The sequence below is a fragment of the Euleptes europaea genome, chromosome 18, assembly GCF_029931775.1.
Source record: "Euleptes europaea isolate rEulEur1 chromosome 18, rEulEur1.hap1, whole genome shotgun sequence".
NCBI lineage: Eukaryota > Metazoa > Chordata > Lepidosauria > Squamata > Sphaerodactylidae > Euleptes > Euleptes europaea.
In genome coordinates, this window is record NC_079329.1 from 990,197 (window position 1) to 1,005,768 (window position 15,572).

Below are 15,572 nucleotides of genomic sequence, written 5' to 3' on the forward strand. Positions count from 1 at the left end.
CCCGGTTCAGCCCATACAGTCCGGACCAGAACAAGAGAGAACAGGCTTCCCAAGTGTCACACATCCATTGTAGATGATTCACGCAAGTGAGCCCAGCTGCATTCATGGTGCCTATTCCCCGTTTTCCAAGCAATAAGAAGTTCTCAGGGCAGAGCTGCCTGGAGCCAACCCGAGTGCACACTTTGCAGCAGCAGCAGCCTGATTTACAGTTATCCCAGCAGGGAACAGACGGCGGTGAGGGGGACACTTTGTGCTGGGTGACACAGCCTCTGACACCCCCCCTCCCCCAAGAGCTCCAGAGAGACCCTCCACCCTTCAGCCAACTCTTAGCCTGCTTCTTCTGAAGCAGACTCTGGGCCTCCCCCTCCTCAACTGGGTGGGTCACTTGCGTTGGTGATCAGGGTCTACGCCTGACTATTCGCTCCCGCCCAGGAAACCTCCCCAGCCACAAAAGGACATTCACGCAATCTGGTCGGAGGCCTCGATCCCTACTCGGTGTGGCTGATCCACGGCATCATGCGGGGAAGGCCACGTCTCACCCAAGCAGGCCTTTTGGGAGCTGCCAGGCAGGCAGGAATTCGCCGGATGCCATTTTTCATATCACTGGGTGAACTTTTTGAGCAAGCGTGGAAAGCATGAGAGTCTCAGCCAGGAAAACAGTGGCGCCCACGACCCTGCCTCCGCCATTGTGAGTGGGCCGTAGGAACTGGCCAGCCACTGTGTGAGACAGGATGCTGGACTAGAGGGACCCCCACTGGTCTGATCCAGCAGGGCTCTTCCGATGTCCTTATGGCCCCACAAAGCATCTCCATCGGACCCGGAGCAGGAGCTGCGCCCACCTGCCAGAGCTTCCCCAGGGAGTTTTTGGGGTGAGGGTAGCCAGGAGCCCCAGAGAGAGCCGGATGGCCACAGATCCTGCCTGGGGTGAAAAGCCCCCCCCCCGGGGGGGCCTCCCCCAGCGTTTGGCATACACGTTAGGCCATCAACTAACTTGTACATTGGGCAGGGCGGCTGCCTGCCTTGTGTGATAACAGCGCTCTGTGCGAGGCGCTGATAATCCAGACCCCCAAGTCACGTAACAAAAACAGCCTCTCCGTCCGCCGTGGAAGGGATGTGGGACGTCCTCCTGATAAGAACAGACGGGGGAATTTGGTCTTGAGGCTAATTGTGTGTGCTTCTTCGCAGGGCAGAAACCGTCCGTGAGACAGCATGGCCTGGTGGAGATCCCTGTTGCGGAGTGGGGTAAGGCAAGGGTTAAAAGGTTGGCAGCCCCCGGGGGACTTGGCCCACGCCCCCCTAGCCTGGACCCACACACTGTCCCCTTTTCTCTGACAACCCCCAGGACAGCAAGAAACCTGCTCGACGGTCCTATACCATCTACCGCAACACACCTGAGGGGGACGGAGCCTGCCGTCTGGAGGGGCTGCAGGTGAAGGTGGTGGAAGCCACGGAGCACGAGGGGAACGTGGCCAGCGAGAGGCCCGCGAGGCCGGCCTGCTGTCCGTGGCAGGACCGCTGGAAGGCAGGATCGTACCTGGTGCTTGTGGGCCTCCTGATCTTCACCGTAGGCAAGTATCCTGCGCTGATCCACTAATGCTTCCGTTAGTCATAGACCGTGCCCCCCCACCATTGCTGAGCAGCCCCTCCCAGAAAGGGGCCCCTCCTTCTAGGTCCCACCGGGGGCCCTGCCCTCTTCACAAGCATGCCCCTTCCTCATGGGCTCCTTCCACCATGCACCAGTCCTGCTTGCTTCTCAACCACCCCTCCCTTGGCGATGCAGCCTTTTCTGCTGAGGCTCCCTCGGGAGCTAAAACCCCAAAGCCCCTTCCGGTGACCGCTTCCCAAGCTCCCCTCCGTCCTGGGTATGAAGCCACCCCTGCCGATCCTTGACCCTCGATCTTGCAAGCGTTCCACTTGTTCGTCCCATCTCTCTGGCCACCAAACAGCACCTTGTGTCAGCTTCCCAATAAGAACACCAGAAGAGCCCTGCTGGGTCAGATCCGTGAGGGTCCATCCAGTCCAGCATCCTATTCCACACCAGTTCCTCTGGAGGGCCAACAACAGGGCTCAGAGGCCGAGGCCTTCCCCTGATGTTGTCTCCTGACACTGGGATTCCAAGGTTGACTGCCTCTGAATGTGGAGGTTCCTTTTAGATTTCCATTAATCTTTTACAGCGGTCTATGCCTGTGGCCACCACTGTGTCCACCAGCAGCAAATAGTAACAGACCCCTCCAAAGTCCACCCGTCGCTGCCTCTTCCTTTTGGCATCTGTCCCACAGCTTGACCACAGTTTGCGTCCAGCTACCTGGTGAGGCTCCCTGGTTTCACCCCCACAAACCCTCGACCCCTAGCTCCCGGCCACCCCCTCTTTGCTACCTCACCATCTGTCTGGTCATGGCTGCCATCTTGCACAGACGATGCCCACAGAACACGGCTGCTTCTTCATTCACCTGGCCTTGGCGCCTGTTCCTTAACCCCCCGGCATCCAGAACCGTGTGTGTCTCTGGGACTCTCAGACTTGACCTAGAACCAAGGCGCATAACTCGGAGTGCGCCCTTCGGGGAATAAGGCACAAAACACCTGCCCTTCTGGACTGGCCGGACGACGTGTCAATCCGGGGGCGGGGATCTGGGTTGCCAGCTCCACACTGGGGTGCAGATGCCCGCTTCCAGCACGAGGTCCCTGGCTCTAGATTCGGGAATGGCCCCTCACTGGTCCAACCTGGTGCCGCCACCCAGTTTCCTGCTAACCCTTCTTCGGCCTTCCCAGCCTTCCTCCTGGGGTATATCTCCTCCCGGGGGTCCTGCGGAGTATGTGGGGACTTCCTAACCGTCGTGAGTGACGAACGGCCGTATGGCATGGAGGACGACCCGGGAGGAGCCCCCTTGTACTGGGCTGACTTGCGGGAGATGTTTCAGAAGCACCTCAACGAGGAGAAGATTGAAGCGACGATCCGGTGAGTCCTCCCGTTTCTGCAGAGATAGGATGGGGGGGATGGCAAGGAAGCAGGACTCCTGGGTTCTCCAAAACAAACAGCGCTGGAAGGAGGGGTTGGGAGCCCTCTGATTGAAATGGGACACAATCCGGTGTGTGTGTGGACTCCTCCCATACAAACCCCACCAAAATGAATGGGAGTCTTATCTCTCATCCTGGGTCCTCAGTGGGTCAGAGCTGACTGCTTCCCCTCGGCTCAGATGCTACAAGAGGGCAGGCCCAGGCGCCACGGGGCTGGGCCTGCGCCTGTCTTCCGGGTTCCTGCAAAGAGACTTTAAAATCTAAGGAGAAGCGTCAGGAGGATCCGCTTAACGAGGACGGCGTCCACTTGGTTAACAATAGAACTGCTGGTTCTCATCCCATCTGATGGGGATCCCCTCCCAGATGTGGGTCCTTTTGTCACTGGTGGGTTTGTGTTGGAGGTGTGTCTGTGTGTCTCTGTATTCCTGTTGTCGATGCCCTGCCCTTTCTCTCCCCACACTGCACAGAAGAATAAGCGAGGCCCCCCACCCTCCTGGCTCGCCCCGCCTGGACGTCCTCTCCAGCCATGTGCTCAGCTCTTTTGCCTCGTACGGACTGGACCACAGCTGGACCGACAGCCATTACGTAGGGCTTCAGAAGCCCAGCCGGTGAGTGGAACGTGCGGACGTGGCAGGCTTGTTTCAGGATGTGTGGCTGCCCCTTCTGATGCCTTCTGCCCTCCCCCCTGCAGGCAACACCCTAATTTCCTCCACCGTGTGAGTGCCGATGGGGCTGTGCTGGAGAAATTGCCTCTGGAAGATGCTGAGGTTTACTGTCCCTACAGTGCCTCCGGCGTCGTCACGGTAATGTGTGTACAGCAGGTTGGCGATTCTGCCTCTGGCCTCTAAGGGAGTGGGAGCGGGGATGCGCGAGGACAGCACATCACCTGGAATATTAGCATGCCTGTCGAAAAAGATGGTGGCCTTAAAGGGGAAGAAACTGAAAGCACACACTTTGGAAAAACTGTGGGCTGAGGACATAGCTGCACCCCGTCTCCTATCATCTATATCCCCCCCACCCCTTATGGCTTCGGGACACACATGAACATATGAAGCTGCCTTCTTCTGAATCAGACCCTCGGTCCATCAAAGTCAGTATTGTCTACTCAGACCGGCAGGGGCTCTCCAGGGTCTCAGGCAGAGAGGTCTTTCACATCACCTCCTTGCCTAGTCTCTTTAACTGGAGATGCCGGGGATTGAACCTGGGACCTTCTGCATGGAAAGTAGATGCTTGACCACTGAGCCATGGCCTATCCCCATAAAGCTGCCTTATATTGAATCAGACCCTTGGTCCATCAAAGTCAGTATTGTCTACTCAGATCGGCAGGGGCTCTCTCAGGCAGAAAAGGGTCTTTCCCTATCACCTGCTTGCCTGGTCCTTTTAACTGGAGATACTGGGGATTGAACCTGGGACCTTCTGCAGGCCAGGCAGATGCTCTTACCACTGAGCCACGGCCCCTCCTTTGGGACAGAGTTCGCCTTTTCTTTTCGTGAAGTGCTTCTGCCTTTCCTCCCTGTCTCTGCTCAGGGTGGCTTGGTCTTTGCCAACTATGGACGCCGAGAGGACTTTACCGTTCTGAGGCAGCATGGTGTTAACCCCCATGGTCAGCTGGTCATTGTCCGTGTAGGGGAAATCAGCTATGCTGAGAAGGTGAGCCTGCATCCCTTCCTGGATGGCCCAGGCCAGCCCAAAGCTCCTCAGATCTCGGAAGCTAGGCAGGGACAGCCCCGGTTGGTACTTGGATGGGAGACCCCCAAGGAAGCCCAGGATGGCTATGCAGAGGCTGGCGACGGCAAAACACTTAGGACTGCCTCTTGCCTGGAAAACCCTCTGGTCCCCAACATGGTGCCTGTGGGTGCCATGGAACCCGCTGACACCTTTTCTAGCGCCCACCAAGTGTTTTTAGCAAAATGTGTGCTCTGTCACTGACCCTTGGCCTGCTGTGGGTTCTCTGCTGGGAAGGGGAGAGGTATGTGGTGAGTGAAATCAAAAAGGCACTCCGTTCCTGAACGCCTGAGTTCTCTTTGCCCCAGGTAGCCAACGCAGAGGCCTCCCAGGCCGCGGGAGTTCTCCTTTATCCAGACCCCTTCGACATCCCCCAAGATCCTCACAAACTGGGGCTGTTCCAGAATACAAGCATCTATGGACATGTGAGCAACACAGCACACCGGGGGGGGGGGGAGCAGAAACCTACGGTGGGAGCTGCCTCTGTCTGTGGCTCAGCTCCCTGTTCTCTCCCCACACTTCTAGGTCCACATGGGCGCGGGAGATCCCTACAGCCCTGGATTTCCTTCCTTCAACCACACACAGTTTCCCCCAGTACAGTCCTCCGGGCTCCCCAAAATCCCAGCGCACCCCATCAGTGCTAACATGGCTGCACACCTGCTCAGGTGAGTTAGGTTAAGGGGGCGGGCAGGAGGAACCTGGTGCAGGGCCTCCCGGATTTCTAGGAGAAGGCAGAGGTCCAGTGGAACAGTGCAAGCTTGGGGAGTGAAGCAGGTCTCCTCTTCCATAGCTAAATGTGGAGGGTTTCTTCTCACTTCCCGGCAGACAGCTGACCGGTCCCATCGCCCCCCAAGACTGGATTGGACGCCTTCCCGATGTCCCCTACATGCTCGGCCCAGGAGAGCCCGCTTTCCGGTTGCAGTTGGGAGTCCACAACGTGAAGCAGTCTGTCATGATCAGCAACATTTTTGGGTGCATCGAGGGTAGATTTGAACCAGGTACAAGAAACTGGAAGTCTCTAGGGTTCTTTAGATGGGGGTTTGAGAGCAGTGTAATGTAGCAGTTAGAATATCAGACTAGGGTCTGGGAGACCCAGGTTTGAATCCTCACCCTGTTATGGAAGCTTGCTGGGTGACTTTGGGAGTCACACTCTCTCTGCCTAACCTACCTCGCAGGGTCGTTGGAGGAAAGGAGAACAATGTACGCCATTTGGGGTTCCCATGGGGGGGAAAGTGGGGTGTAAACAAACTAAATAAAAATAAATTTGTGGGGACAGGAGGTCTAAGATACATCGGGATGATGAGAGCCCCCAATTCCTGTGGTGTCTGAGAGGGGAGAGGGGAGAAGGGGAGGGGGCTTGCATTCTGCATGTGCAGGTCCTTCCTTAACACCCCCTCCCTCCACTGAAGATCTTTCTCACATTTAATACATTTCTTTTTCTATAATCTTTACCCGTAGATCATTATCTCATTGTGGGGGCTCAGAGAGACTCCCTGGGGCCGGGAGCTGCCCATTCTGGTGTGGGCACGGCCATTCTCTTGGAACTGGCCCGTACCTTTGCTGCCATGGTACGGAATGGTAAGCCAGGGAGGGGGACTTGCTCATGGGTAGAACATAGCGGCAAGTTAACTTTTCAGGCCCATGTTTTGCCTTTGCGGGGGCTCAAAGCTCCACTAACAGCTCCTGGAACATCGATGTGGCTGTCAAAAAAGATGACTGCCTTGAAGGGTAAAAAGTGGCTGTGGCTCAGAGGCTGGGATTGCCAACCCTGGGACTGGAAATACCTGGAGATTTAAGGGTGGAGCCTGGGAGAGTGTGGATTAGGGTGGGGAGGAACCTCGGTAGGGTATAATGCCATGCAGTCTACCTTCCAAAGCAGCTGTTTTCTCCAGGTGAAGTGGAATAAATGTTTTAAATACATAAAAAAATAAATACGCAGCCTATGTAGTCTGGAGATCAGCTGTAATTCTGGGAGTTATCCAGCTCCCACCTGGAGGGTGGCAAGCCTATCAGTGGCAGAGCATCTGCTTGGCATGCTGAAGGTCCCAGGTTCAATTCCCAGCATCTCCAGTTAAAAGGACCAGACCGGAGGTGATGGGAAAGACCCTGGAGGGCCGCTGCCAGTCTGCGTAGACAAGACTCACCTTGATGGACCGAGGGTCTGATTCAGTAGAAGGCAGCTTCATTTAGGAAGGAGCCATAGGCTCAGTGCTTGGCATCTAGAAGGTCCCACAATTCAATCCCCGGCATCTCCAGTTAAGGATCAGGTCACAGGTGATGTGAAAGACCTCTGTCTGAAACCCTGGAGAGCTGCTGAGTAGGCCTTGAATCAGTACAAGGCAGGCTTCATGTGCATCCGTGTGTGTAAGTAAATGCAAGTATATCCGCCATTTACAGAATGACAGTCTGTGAGACAGGGGGACGGATAAGATGGAGGCTGTGCTTGTAAAACGGCCAGCCTCTCTGCTTCTGCCCCCACCTGAGTTTCTCCAACTCTCCAGGGTTCCAGCTGCGAAGAAGCTTGCTGTTTGTGAGCTGGGATGCCGGCGACTTTGGCAGCGTGGGCTCCACCGAATGGCTGGAGGTGAGCCGGGCCCTCGGGTTGTCTGTGCCTTCTCCTGGAGTGCAGATGCCCCAGACAGTGTAGCAGGGATCTCCAAACTTTCTGAGCCTTTGAGTGCCTGCGCCTTGGGAATTCTGACTCAGCCTGTGGGCGCAGCCACAGAATGGCCTGCTGCGGGAGGCCAAAGCACGTCACAAAATAGCTGCCACAACTTGCCTTTAGGCAGCCGTGGTGGCAGCTGCTGCCAAAAGTAACGCCTTAAAAAGTCTGCGCAGCCAATCAAATCTCCTATGGTCAATCAGAGGCCTTGCAGGGCAGAAGACTGGCCTGTCCCTGCCCACTTTCTAAGAGCACTTGGCAGGTGCCAGGAAAGGTGTCATGGTGCCTACGGGGTCCCCATGTTGGGGACCCCTGGTGTGTGGATGTACTGTTTTGGGGAAGGAAAGGAAATGCAGCTCACCTGGCATTTTGAGGGGTGGAGGGGCCTGGATACTGGGCAAGGAGCCAATGGGGTCCTGAGCCACAGGACGGTTCTGTGGCCAGACTTCTCGGCAGCTCCTTCCCCTTGGAGTCTGCTGGTGTTACTAACCTGCCCTTAAATCCCACTCCCCCCCATTTGCAGGGGTATCTCACCATGTTGCATCTGAAAGCAGCTGTCTATATCAGTGTGGACAACGCAGTCCTAGGTGAGCGTGGGCACCGGATGCGTGCAGCCCTGGTGGTGGTGGGGAGTGCATCCTGGGAGAATTCTCTGCTTGCTTGGAAGCAGACGGGTTCCATTGTGGGCTCTCCAGCTCCTTTTGCTAGTCCTGGAACCCTACACTGCCAGATATAGTGGCGGCGGCGGGGGGGGGGGGCTCACTGTTGTACATTTCACGTCTGAGGGAAGGGGCAGCCTGACCTTTCATCTTTTGACAATACACAATTATTCCGGGATAGAGATCAACATTTCTGGAAATGTTGAAAACATGGAGATAATGTTTTCCACCCAATACATTTGGGGGCCTGATCTGAATAACCCAGGATAGGCTGATCTAGTGGGATCTTGGAAGCCAAGAAGGGTCCAGCCCTGGTTGGTACTTGGATAGGAGACCCCCCAAGGAATCCAGGGTCACCATGCAGAAGCAGGCAGTGGCAAAACCTCCTCTGAACACCTCTGGCCCTGAAAACCCTACAGGGTTGCCATGAGTTGGCTACAACTTGACAGCACTTTCCACCACCAATAGCATTGGGGAAGAGGGGGATTTGAAATAATTGTGGTCCCTATCTGACCCTCATTGGCCCCTTTATTCTTAGAAATAAACTCATCCAGCAGGCTGAACGGATGTTTCGATGCAGGTCTGAAAGAAGCCATTGAGTGAGAGGAAATTTTAAAGGAATAAACAGACTGGGGTCTTTTTCTGGCCTCTCTCCCCCCTTTCATTATACTTTAGCAGACAGTGGGGATAGAATCATAGAGTTGGAGGGGACCACCAGGGTCATCTAGTCCAACCCTTCACTATGTAGGAAATGCACAACTACCTCCCCCTCCCAACACCCCCAGTGACCCCTACTCCATGCCCAGAAGATGACCAAGATGGCATCTCCAGGGTCTGCATTTCCAGGGTCTGTGGAGACACCCAAAAATATACAGACTAGCATTCTCCCACCCCCAAAAAGACTGCACAGCTGAAAGGTGGCGAGGAAGGGCACAAGCAGGGGTGAAAAGGGGAACATGGGAGGAGAGAAGGGGGCAGGCATGAGGACTAGGACCTTGATAACGGATGTAAAATGCTCCCCTGGGCCTCCTTGCAGGAGACGACAAGTTTTTTGCCAAGACCAGCCCTGCTCTGATCAGCCTCATCGAGAGCATCATCAAACAGGTGAGAAGCCCCCCCTCCCGTTTCTGGAGCTGGGGAGATTGCCAGCAGGTGAGGTCACCCACGCAGCTGCGGGTGAGAGGCAGCAATGGCGAAGCAGGCAGAGGAGCCAGGGGCTGAGGCACACATGGCAGCGGGACCAGGTCTTCTTGGTTCTCTGAGCAGAGATAGATGGGTTGGGCGTGATTGTGAGGACTCAAGACAGCCCTGCGAGAAGCTGTCCATTTTTGGCACTGGAGGCCTAAGACTTTCGACCCTTTGGCTTTGGGGCAAAGGTCAGACTGAGCCATTTCCGCCCTCCTCTTCTGCAGGTGGACAGCCCCAACCGCAGTGACCAAAGCATCTTTGACCAGGTGACAGACCATGGCCGGCAATGGCAGAGCGAGGTGTAAGGACTCAGTGCCCCCGACCCTTCCTCGGGCTCCTGTCCCTCCCTCTATGCTTCACCCCTCTGCTTCTCCTTTGTCTGAGTCAGGGCTGAACTCCTGAACCCATTTTCAGTGTTGGGGCTAGAACCCGGAATGCTGCAGCAGTGCTAAAGGGCATCTGCAGAGTGCTCCCCCATACCACCCAGAGCCAAGCACCACCTGACCGAGGATCCGCTGTGCCCTGTGTAATATTTCCCCCTCCTTTTCTCCCATTGACAAGACTTTTTAAACCTCCTTTGTCTCAGAATCCGTTCTCTTCCCATGGACAGCAGCGCCTTCGCCTTCACCGCATTCGGGGGGGTCCCTGCTGTGGAATTCTCCTTTGCAGAGGTGAGTTCTCCCTCTCCCCTTTTCAGCTTTGTGTTCATCCTGGGAGAAAATGGGATTCGAGTGTTGGGAATTTGGGAGCTAGATTGGAGTACAGTCACACCTTAAGAGAACAACAAAAATTTGGGGGTATAAGCTTTTGAGAGTCAAACTTCCCTTTGTTAGATTTGGGAATTTGGGTGGCTGATTTCAGCCTTTGGAATCCCCCCCCCCAAAAAAAAAACCCTAGCAAAACCTGTTGCCAGTGTTTGGTTCACTCTTGCAAATATATGGACTTTCCTGACTTCTCTGCGTTTCCAGAAGAGGGAGGTAGGGTGGCAGTATTCACATATACTGCCGGGGCCAGTTCTCTAGTCAAGCCCCCCCCCCCCACGACCGGCAGGGGTTACAAAGGCATGGGACACCGGGGCAAAAGCTGCGTGGAAGGCAGCCGGCATCTCCTGCGGCCACTGCCTACATCTAGCCGGCTCCTGCCTAGCGGGCAGCAACACAGGAGGCCCTGCGGGTCCCTAACCCGCCTGCCACAGATTTCGCAAGTAGTCTCCTCCCCTTATGCCCCCTGCAATGAACTCCACTCCTGCACATTGTTAAAGCTAAAAATTAGTCTGAACTCAGCGCTTCAGAAAGGTTCAGCTCTTCTCTTTCCCCTTTTCCAAAAGATAAAGAAACAAGAACTCATTTCAGTGCTGGCACTGAAGCCAGAATAAAGACAAGGGCAACTGGAAAAGGCAAGCAATCCCAGCCAGCCCCATAAATAAACCAGGGCATGTAGTTGGCTTCCCTGGCTCCATAGCTCTGGCTCCCTGGCCCAGGACAAATGCACAAAATGACACCGTGGAGCACCTGTTTTAGCCTTCCCACAGTCTCACCGCTCTCCCTCAACCTCTGCCTGGTTCTTCTGCTTGCAGGAGTCCCGTCCCTACCCATTCCTGAACACCATGGCTGACACCTATGATAACCTCAACCGAGCTCTCCACGGGCGCCTCCCTGCCGTAGCCAAAACCGTGGCCGAGGTTGTGGGTCACCTACTGATGAAACTGACCCACGACCACCTCTTGCCCCTCGACTACGGGTGCTATGGAGATGTCCTCTTACAGCATGTAACCCGCTTCCATGAATACACTGCACTACTGAAGGTCAGGAGTTGGGATCTACTTGGGGGGTGGGGGGAGATCTGCTAGAGGGGGGGAAGGAGGGGGGAGAGAGTTCCTCTTAGATGATGGATCCCTATTATTAAGGTTTTTCTACGTACAGCCCCATCAATGTAACCCCCAAAGGCACCAGTGACTTCTTAGGGACATTTCCTAGCCCCGGTATCCCCATCTATTTTGAGCCTGCAGGCACATTTGGAATTTTGAGAGGGGTTGGGAGCGCCACCCCAAAATAGCTGCCACAGGAGGCAGAGCCAAATAGCATACCTCCCTCTTCCTGGGAAGAAGGAAAAACGGAAGGGGGAATGGAGTCACACATTGGCTGAGAAAAGCCATGGGGGGGGGGGCTGACCCATCCTCTTGATCCTCCAGTGGAAATCCCTTTCGTTTGAACAAGCCCTGCCACACAATGGCCCTGCTGAAAAATTTGGTGGGTGCCCAGGGAAATATTGGTGGGCACCATAGTGCTCACAGGCACCATGTTAGAATCATAGAGTTGGAAGGGACCACCAGGGTAATCTAGTCTAACCCCCTGCACAATGCAGGAAGTTCACAACTACCTTCCCCTGTCCTAGGGGAAAAGACTGGAGGTAAATTCAGCCAGGCTCAACAAGGTCATCTCCAGAAGGTCTCTTCAGGCACTCCTTTCTGAATCCAAAAGTATGCAAGATACACAGGAAGCGGGCCAATGGAAAATCTGGGATTTCCCCAACTGGAATTCCCACCCCACCACCACCATCATGTCTTCTGGGAGTCTCCCCTCCCTCCCACCATCAGCCTTTTGGATCAGTGGGCCCAAATACTTGCTCTAACACAGCTGGGCAACTTTGCGGGCACAATTCTCAACAGCAGGGGGAGCATCCAGTTCTAGTCCCAGTTTTGATCCCGTAAATTAGGGTACCGGCAACACTGCCCGGCTCCTCCCACCAGACAGCTCAACGTTCTTGGATGTGCCCTTGTAACGCTGCAGCGCCACCTCGCTTTGCAGCTGCGGCCCTGAAAGCGCTCTCCACCCTCCTTCAGGCCAGGGCTCCGTCTGGTCCCGCATCCTGGTTCCCACAGTGGCTGATCAGATTTTCCCCGAGAGACCCACAAGCAAAGTGCAGAAGACAACACCTTCCCCACCCCTTGTTTATGCCCTAGGAGCCCACATGCAAAGGCCACTGAACTTGGAGATAATTTCAGAGGGTAGCTGTGCTGGCCTGCAGTAGAACAGGTAGATTCGAATCCAGAAGCACCTTGTTAAGAGAGCAACAAGAGTTTCGGGGAACGAGCTTTCGAGAGTCAAAGCTCCATTTGTCCCTTGGTACCTGACGAACGGAGCTCTGACTCTCGAAAGCTTATACACCCAAAATCTTCTTGGTCTCTAAGGTGTTTCTAGATTCAGATCTAACTGAACTTGGAGGTTCTCTTCAGTTGTCACAGCTAAGAACCACTGACCCACGTACTTTTTAACCGGCCTGCATAAGCTCTATGGCTACCCTTTTCCTATTAGGGTGTGTGTGTGAACATGCTGAGCTGCTCTCCTCCACTCACATCTCAAAACACCACCATGCTGGATCCTTTGGGCCCTCCCTTAGAATACTGGTCGTTCTCCATGTTATCTTTCCCCCCTATCCAGAGCCGCGGTCTGACCCTGCAGTGGATTTACTCAGCCCGAGGTGATTATGTGCGGGCAGCTGAGAAACTGCGCAAGGACATCTACAGCTCTGAGGAACATAATGAGAGGCTCTTGCGCATGTACAACGTCCGCATTATGAGGGTAAGATAAAAAAGGACTGCTGGAGGGGGGGTTGTCGACATGTGTTTGCATTCCTCAATAGCAGGGGTCCCCAATCTTTTTGAGCCTGTGGGCACATTTGGAATTCTGACATGGCATTGTGAGCATAGCCACCAAATGGCTGCCACAGGAGGTGGAGCCAGCCACATCATGGGCCACCATAGCTTACCTTCAATCACACAGTGAACATCTTTGTGCTGTGGTGGCAGCTGCTGCCCAAGCAGTGTTTTTAAAAATCTGCAAAGCCAATCAAGTCTCCAGTGACCAATCAAAAGCCTGGCTGGAGAAAGGCCCCACTTGGCCCTGTCCACTTTTTAAAGACACTTGTGGGAGCCAGGGAAGGTGTTGGTGGCCCTGTGGCGCCCATGGGCACCATGCTAGGGATCCCTGCTCAATAGGAAGAGCTCTGTGTTGATAAATACCTGTTTGGGTTCCTGCTTCAGCACATGTAGCACAGAGCAAGTCCCTCTTACTACTCTTAAACAGGGTAATTCAACAGTGGCAAAAAGGAATTTGTATTATCCAAAATAATTTGTATTATCCAAAATTTCAAATGCAGGCTTCATATTAGAATCCACAGCATGGATTTCAATTGCAGAATAAGAGAATGGTAGTTATTCCAGACAAATAAATCTGGAATAAAAAGGAGCAGTCACTTGCACAGACGTAGGTCGGTGTGCCACGCTTTGATACTCTACCCATGGTCCCTCCCTCGGAAGCCCACTAAGAGTTAAGGTCTGTGTTTCTCCGTTTCTGACCGTGGCCCCTGTTCTTTGCCCAGGTGGAGTTCTACTTCCTCTCTCAGTACGTGGCCGTCACGGAAACCCCATTTCGGCATATTTTGCATGGCCGGGGCCCCCACACAATGGCGGCCCTGTTAGAGCACGTCAGCCTTTTGCGGGAGGCCCCGGAGAATTTTGACGAAGTCCTCTTCCGCCGCCAGCTGGCCCTCGTCACTTGGACGCTCCAGGGGGCGGCCAACGCCCTGAGCGGGGACGTCTGGGACATCGACACCAACTTTTGATCCCAGCCAGTACAGATGAGGCTCCCCGTCCCTGTCAGAGCTGAAATGATAGAGCTGAAATGATTTTCAAAATTTAAACCTGCTGTTTGAAATTTCAAACTAAGTCAGTACTTTACACCCCGGGTTATCCCAATCGAACTTCCTAAAAATCTGACAGTTGCCATGGTTGTTAATGTTGCAGAGCAGTTCCATTTGGGAAAGGGATGCATTGTGACCTTTGGCAAGCAAATCCCAGAATTCTGCTTCTTCCTCACCCTCCCACTCACCATTTCAGCTCTGGTCCCCCTCTCCTTACTGTCCCTGCCCTTCCCATTTTTAATTTATCAGTGGCAGGGGCCACTATAAATTGTTCACGTATTGCTATGCAATAGGATAGGAGGCTGTTGTGGTCCCCCCTTCCCCCCTTTTAATCCCCCCTCTGTATAAACGCCCTTTCCCCTAATTTATCAGCTGCAGGGCCTGCTATAAATTGGATGGATTTATCGCTGTGTAATAGGGGCAAAATCCTGTGCTTACCTGTTTGTTTTGCAGCTGCCTTAATTGTTCCCTTCACCTTTTGACATGTTATTTGTACCACTGTTAAACCCCAACTCCTCCACTTAATGATTTATCAGTGACAGGGATCACTATAAATGTTTATTGCTATGTGATAGAATAAAAAGCCACCTTACCTCGTTAATGATAAGTGAAAAACTTGTTAATTTATCAGTGGCAGAGATCACTATAAATTATTTCTCATTACAGCTGTGTCGTTATTCACCACCACCCCAATGCCTCTTGGAACAAATATGCAAACTACATTTCCCTTTCATGTTCAAATATTGGTTTGGATCCGATCAGCTGGTGCAGGAAGGGCCCCCTGGGACCACCAAAAAGGTGATGCTGGTGATCCTGAGACCTGCATGTGGGTGGAGGTCAGGGCTCAGGAAGGGAACTGGGCAGGATAGAAGAGTGAAGAAGCTGGCTGGATCCAACCCATTTTCTATGAATGCATCCCCTCCCCTCCTGCAAAGGGATTTCAGCAGTTAGTCCACAAATTCTGGTCTGCCGTCTTCCAGAATCATAAGGTCACTCCATGTTTCCCTCCCTCTAGCCTTGCATGATCCTTCTGCCCCCCACTGTTCCCCAGGGCCGCATGCTGCTCCTCAAGGGGGTACAGGTTCTAGCTGCAGTCACTCAGTAGAGCAGCTGTGTTACTGCGAAGACAAAAGTGGAGTTTTGTGAAATCTTAAAAAGACCTTCATTGTGTCTTGAGCCCATGAATGTTTCTGCTGCAATAAATGTGTCAGTCTTTATAGGGCCACCGGATTTACTCATTCAGGGTTCCCTGGTAGGGTTGCCAACCTCCAGGTACTAGCTGGAGATCTGCAATTACAACTGATCTCCAGCTGATGGAGATCAGTTCACCTGGAGAAAATGCCCCCTTTGGCAATTGGCCTCTATGGCATTGATGTCCCTCCCCTCCCCAAACCCTCCCTCCTCAGGCTCCGCCCCAAAAACCTCACGCTGGTGGTGAAGAGGGACCTGGCAACCCTGGCCAGAAGATGGCACCTCTGAGCACATGAGACAGGAGCTGTGGGGTGCCTGTTTTTGCAGCATGATCCTCTGGAACGGGGCAAATCACCTGGCCCCACACTGCTCAAAGTGGCAGGGAACGACCCGTCTCAAGAGGAGTCATAAAGAGATTCAGAAGCCCTCCC

At 54.0% G+C, this 15,572-nt stretch overlaps 1 protein-coding gene across 1 annotated transcript; it reads left to right on the forward strand.

The window, feature by feature from the left end:
* The first annotated feature begins 635 nt into the window (after nt 1-635).
* On the forward strand, nt 636-13,876 carry TFR2 (transferrin receptor 2). Its single transcript, XM_056863604.1, has 19 exons — nt 636-688; nt 1,186-1,242; nt 1,348-1,568; nt 2,770-2,956; nt 3,483-3,623; nt 3,707-3,818; nt 4,543-4,665; nt 5,049-5,165; nt 5,266-5,405; nt 5,566-5,738; nt 6,199-6,318; nt 7,242-7,324; nt 7,926-7,989; nt 9,098-9,165; nt 9,474-9,550; nt 9,836-9,920; nt 10,826-11,053; nt 12,690-12,830; nt 13,630-13,876. Exons 1-19 carry the CDS (start codon nt 636-638, stop codon nt 13,870-13,872), a joined length of 2,433 nt encoding a protein of 810 aa, XP_056719582.1. The 3' UTR covers nt 13,873-13,876.
* Nucleotides 13,877-15,572: the final 1,696 nt, after the last annotated feature.

Excerpts from the sequence above, each read along its gene's own strand:
- TFR2 (XM_056863604.1), top strand. The coding sequence starts at position 636 with ATGAGAGTCTCAGCCAGGAAAACAGTGGCGCCCACGACCCTGCCTCCG. Across the intron at positions 9,166-9,473 it reads TCGAGAGCATCATCAAACAG|GTGGACAGCCCCAACCGCAG; the intron begins GTGAGAAGCCCC and ends CCTCTTCTGCAG. Across the intron at positions 9,551-9,835 it reads CGGCAATGGCAGAGCGAGGT|AATCCGTTCTCTTCCCATGG; the intron begins GTAAGGACTCAG and ends CCTTTGTCTCAG.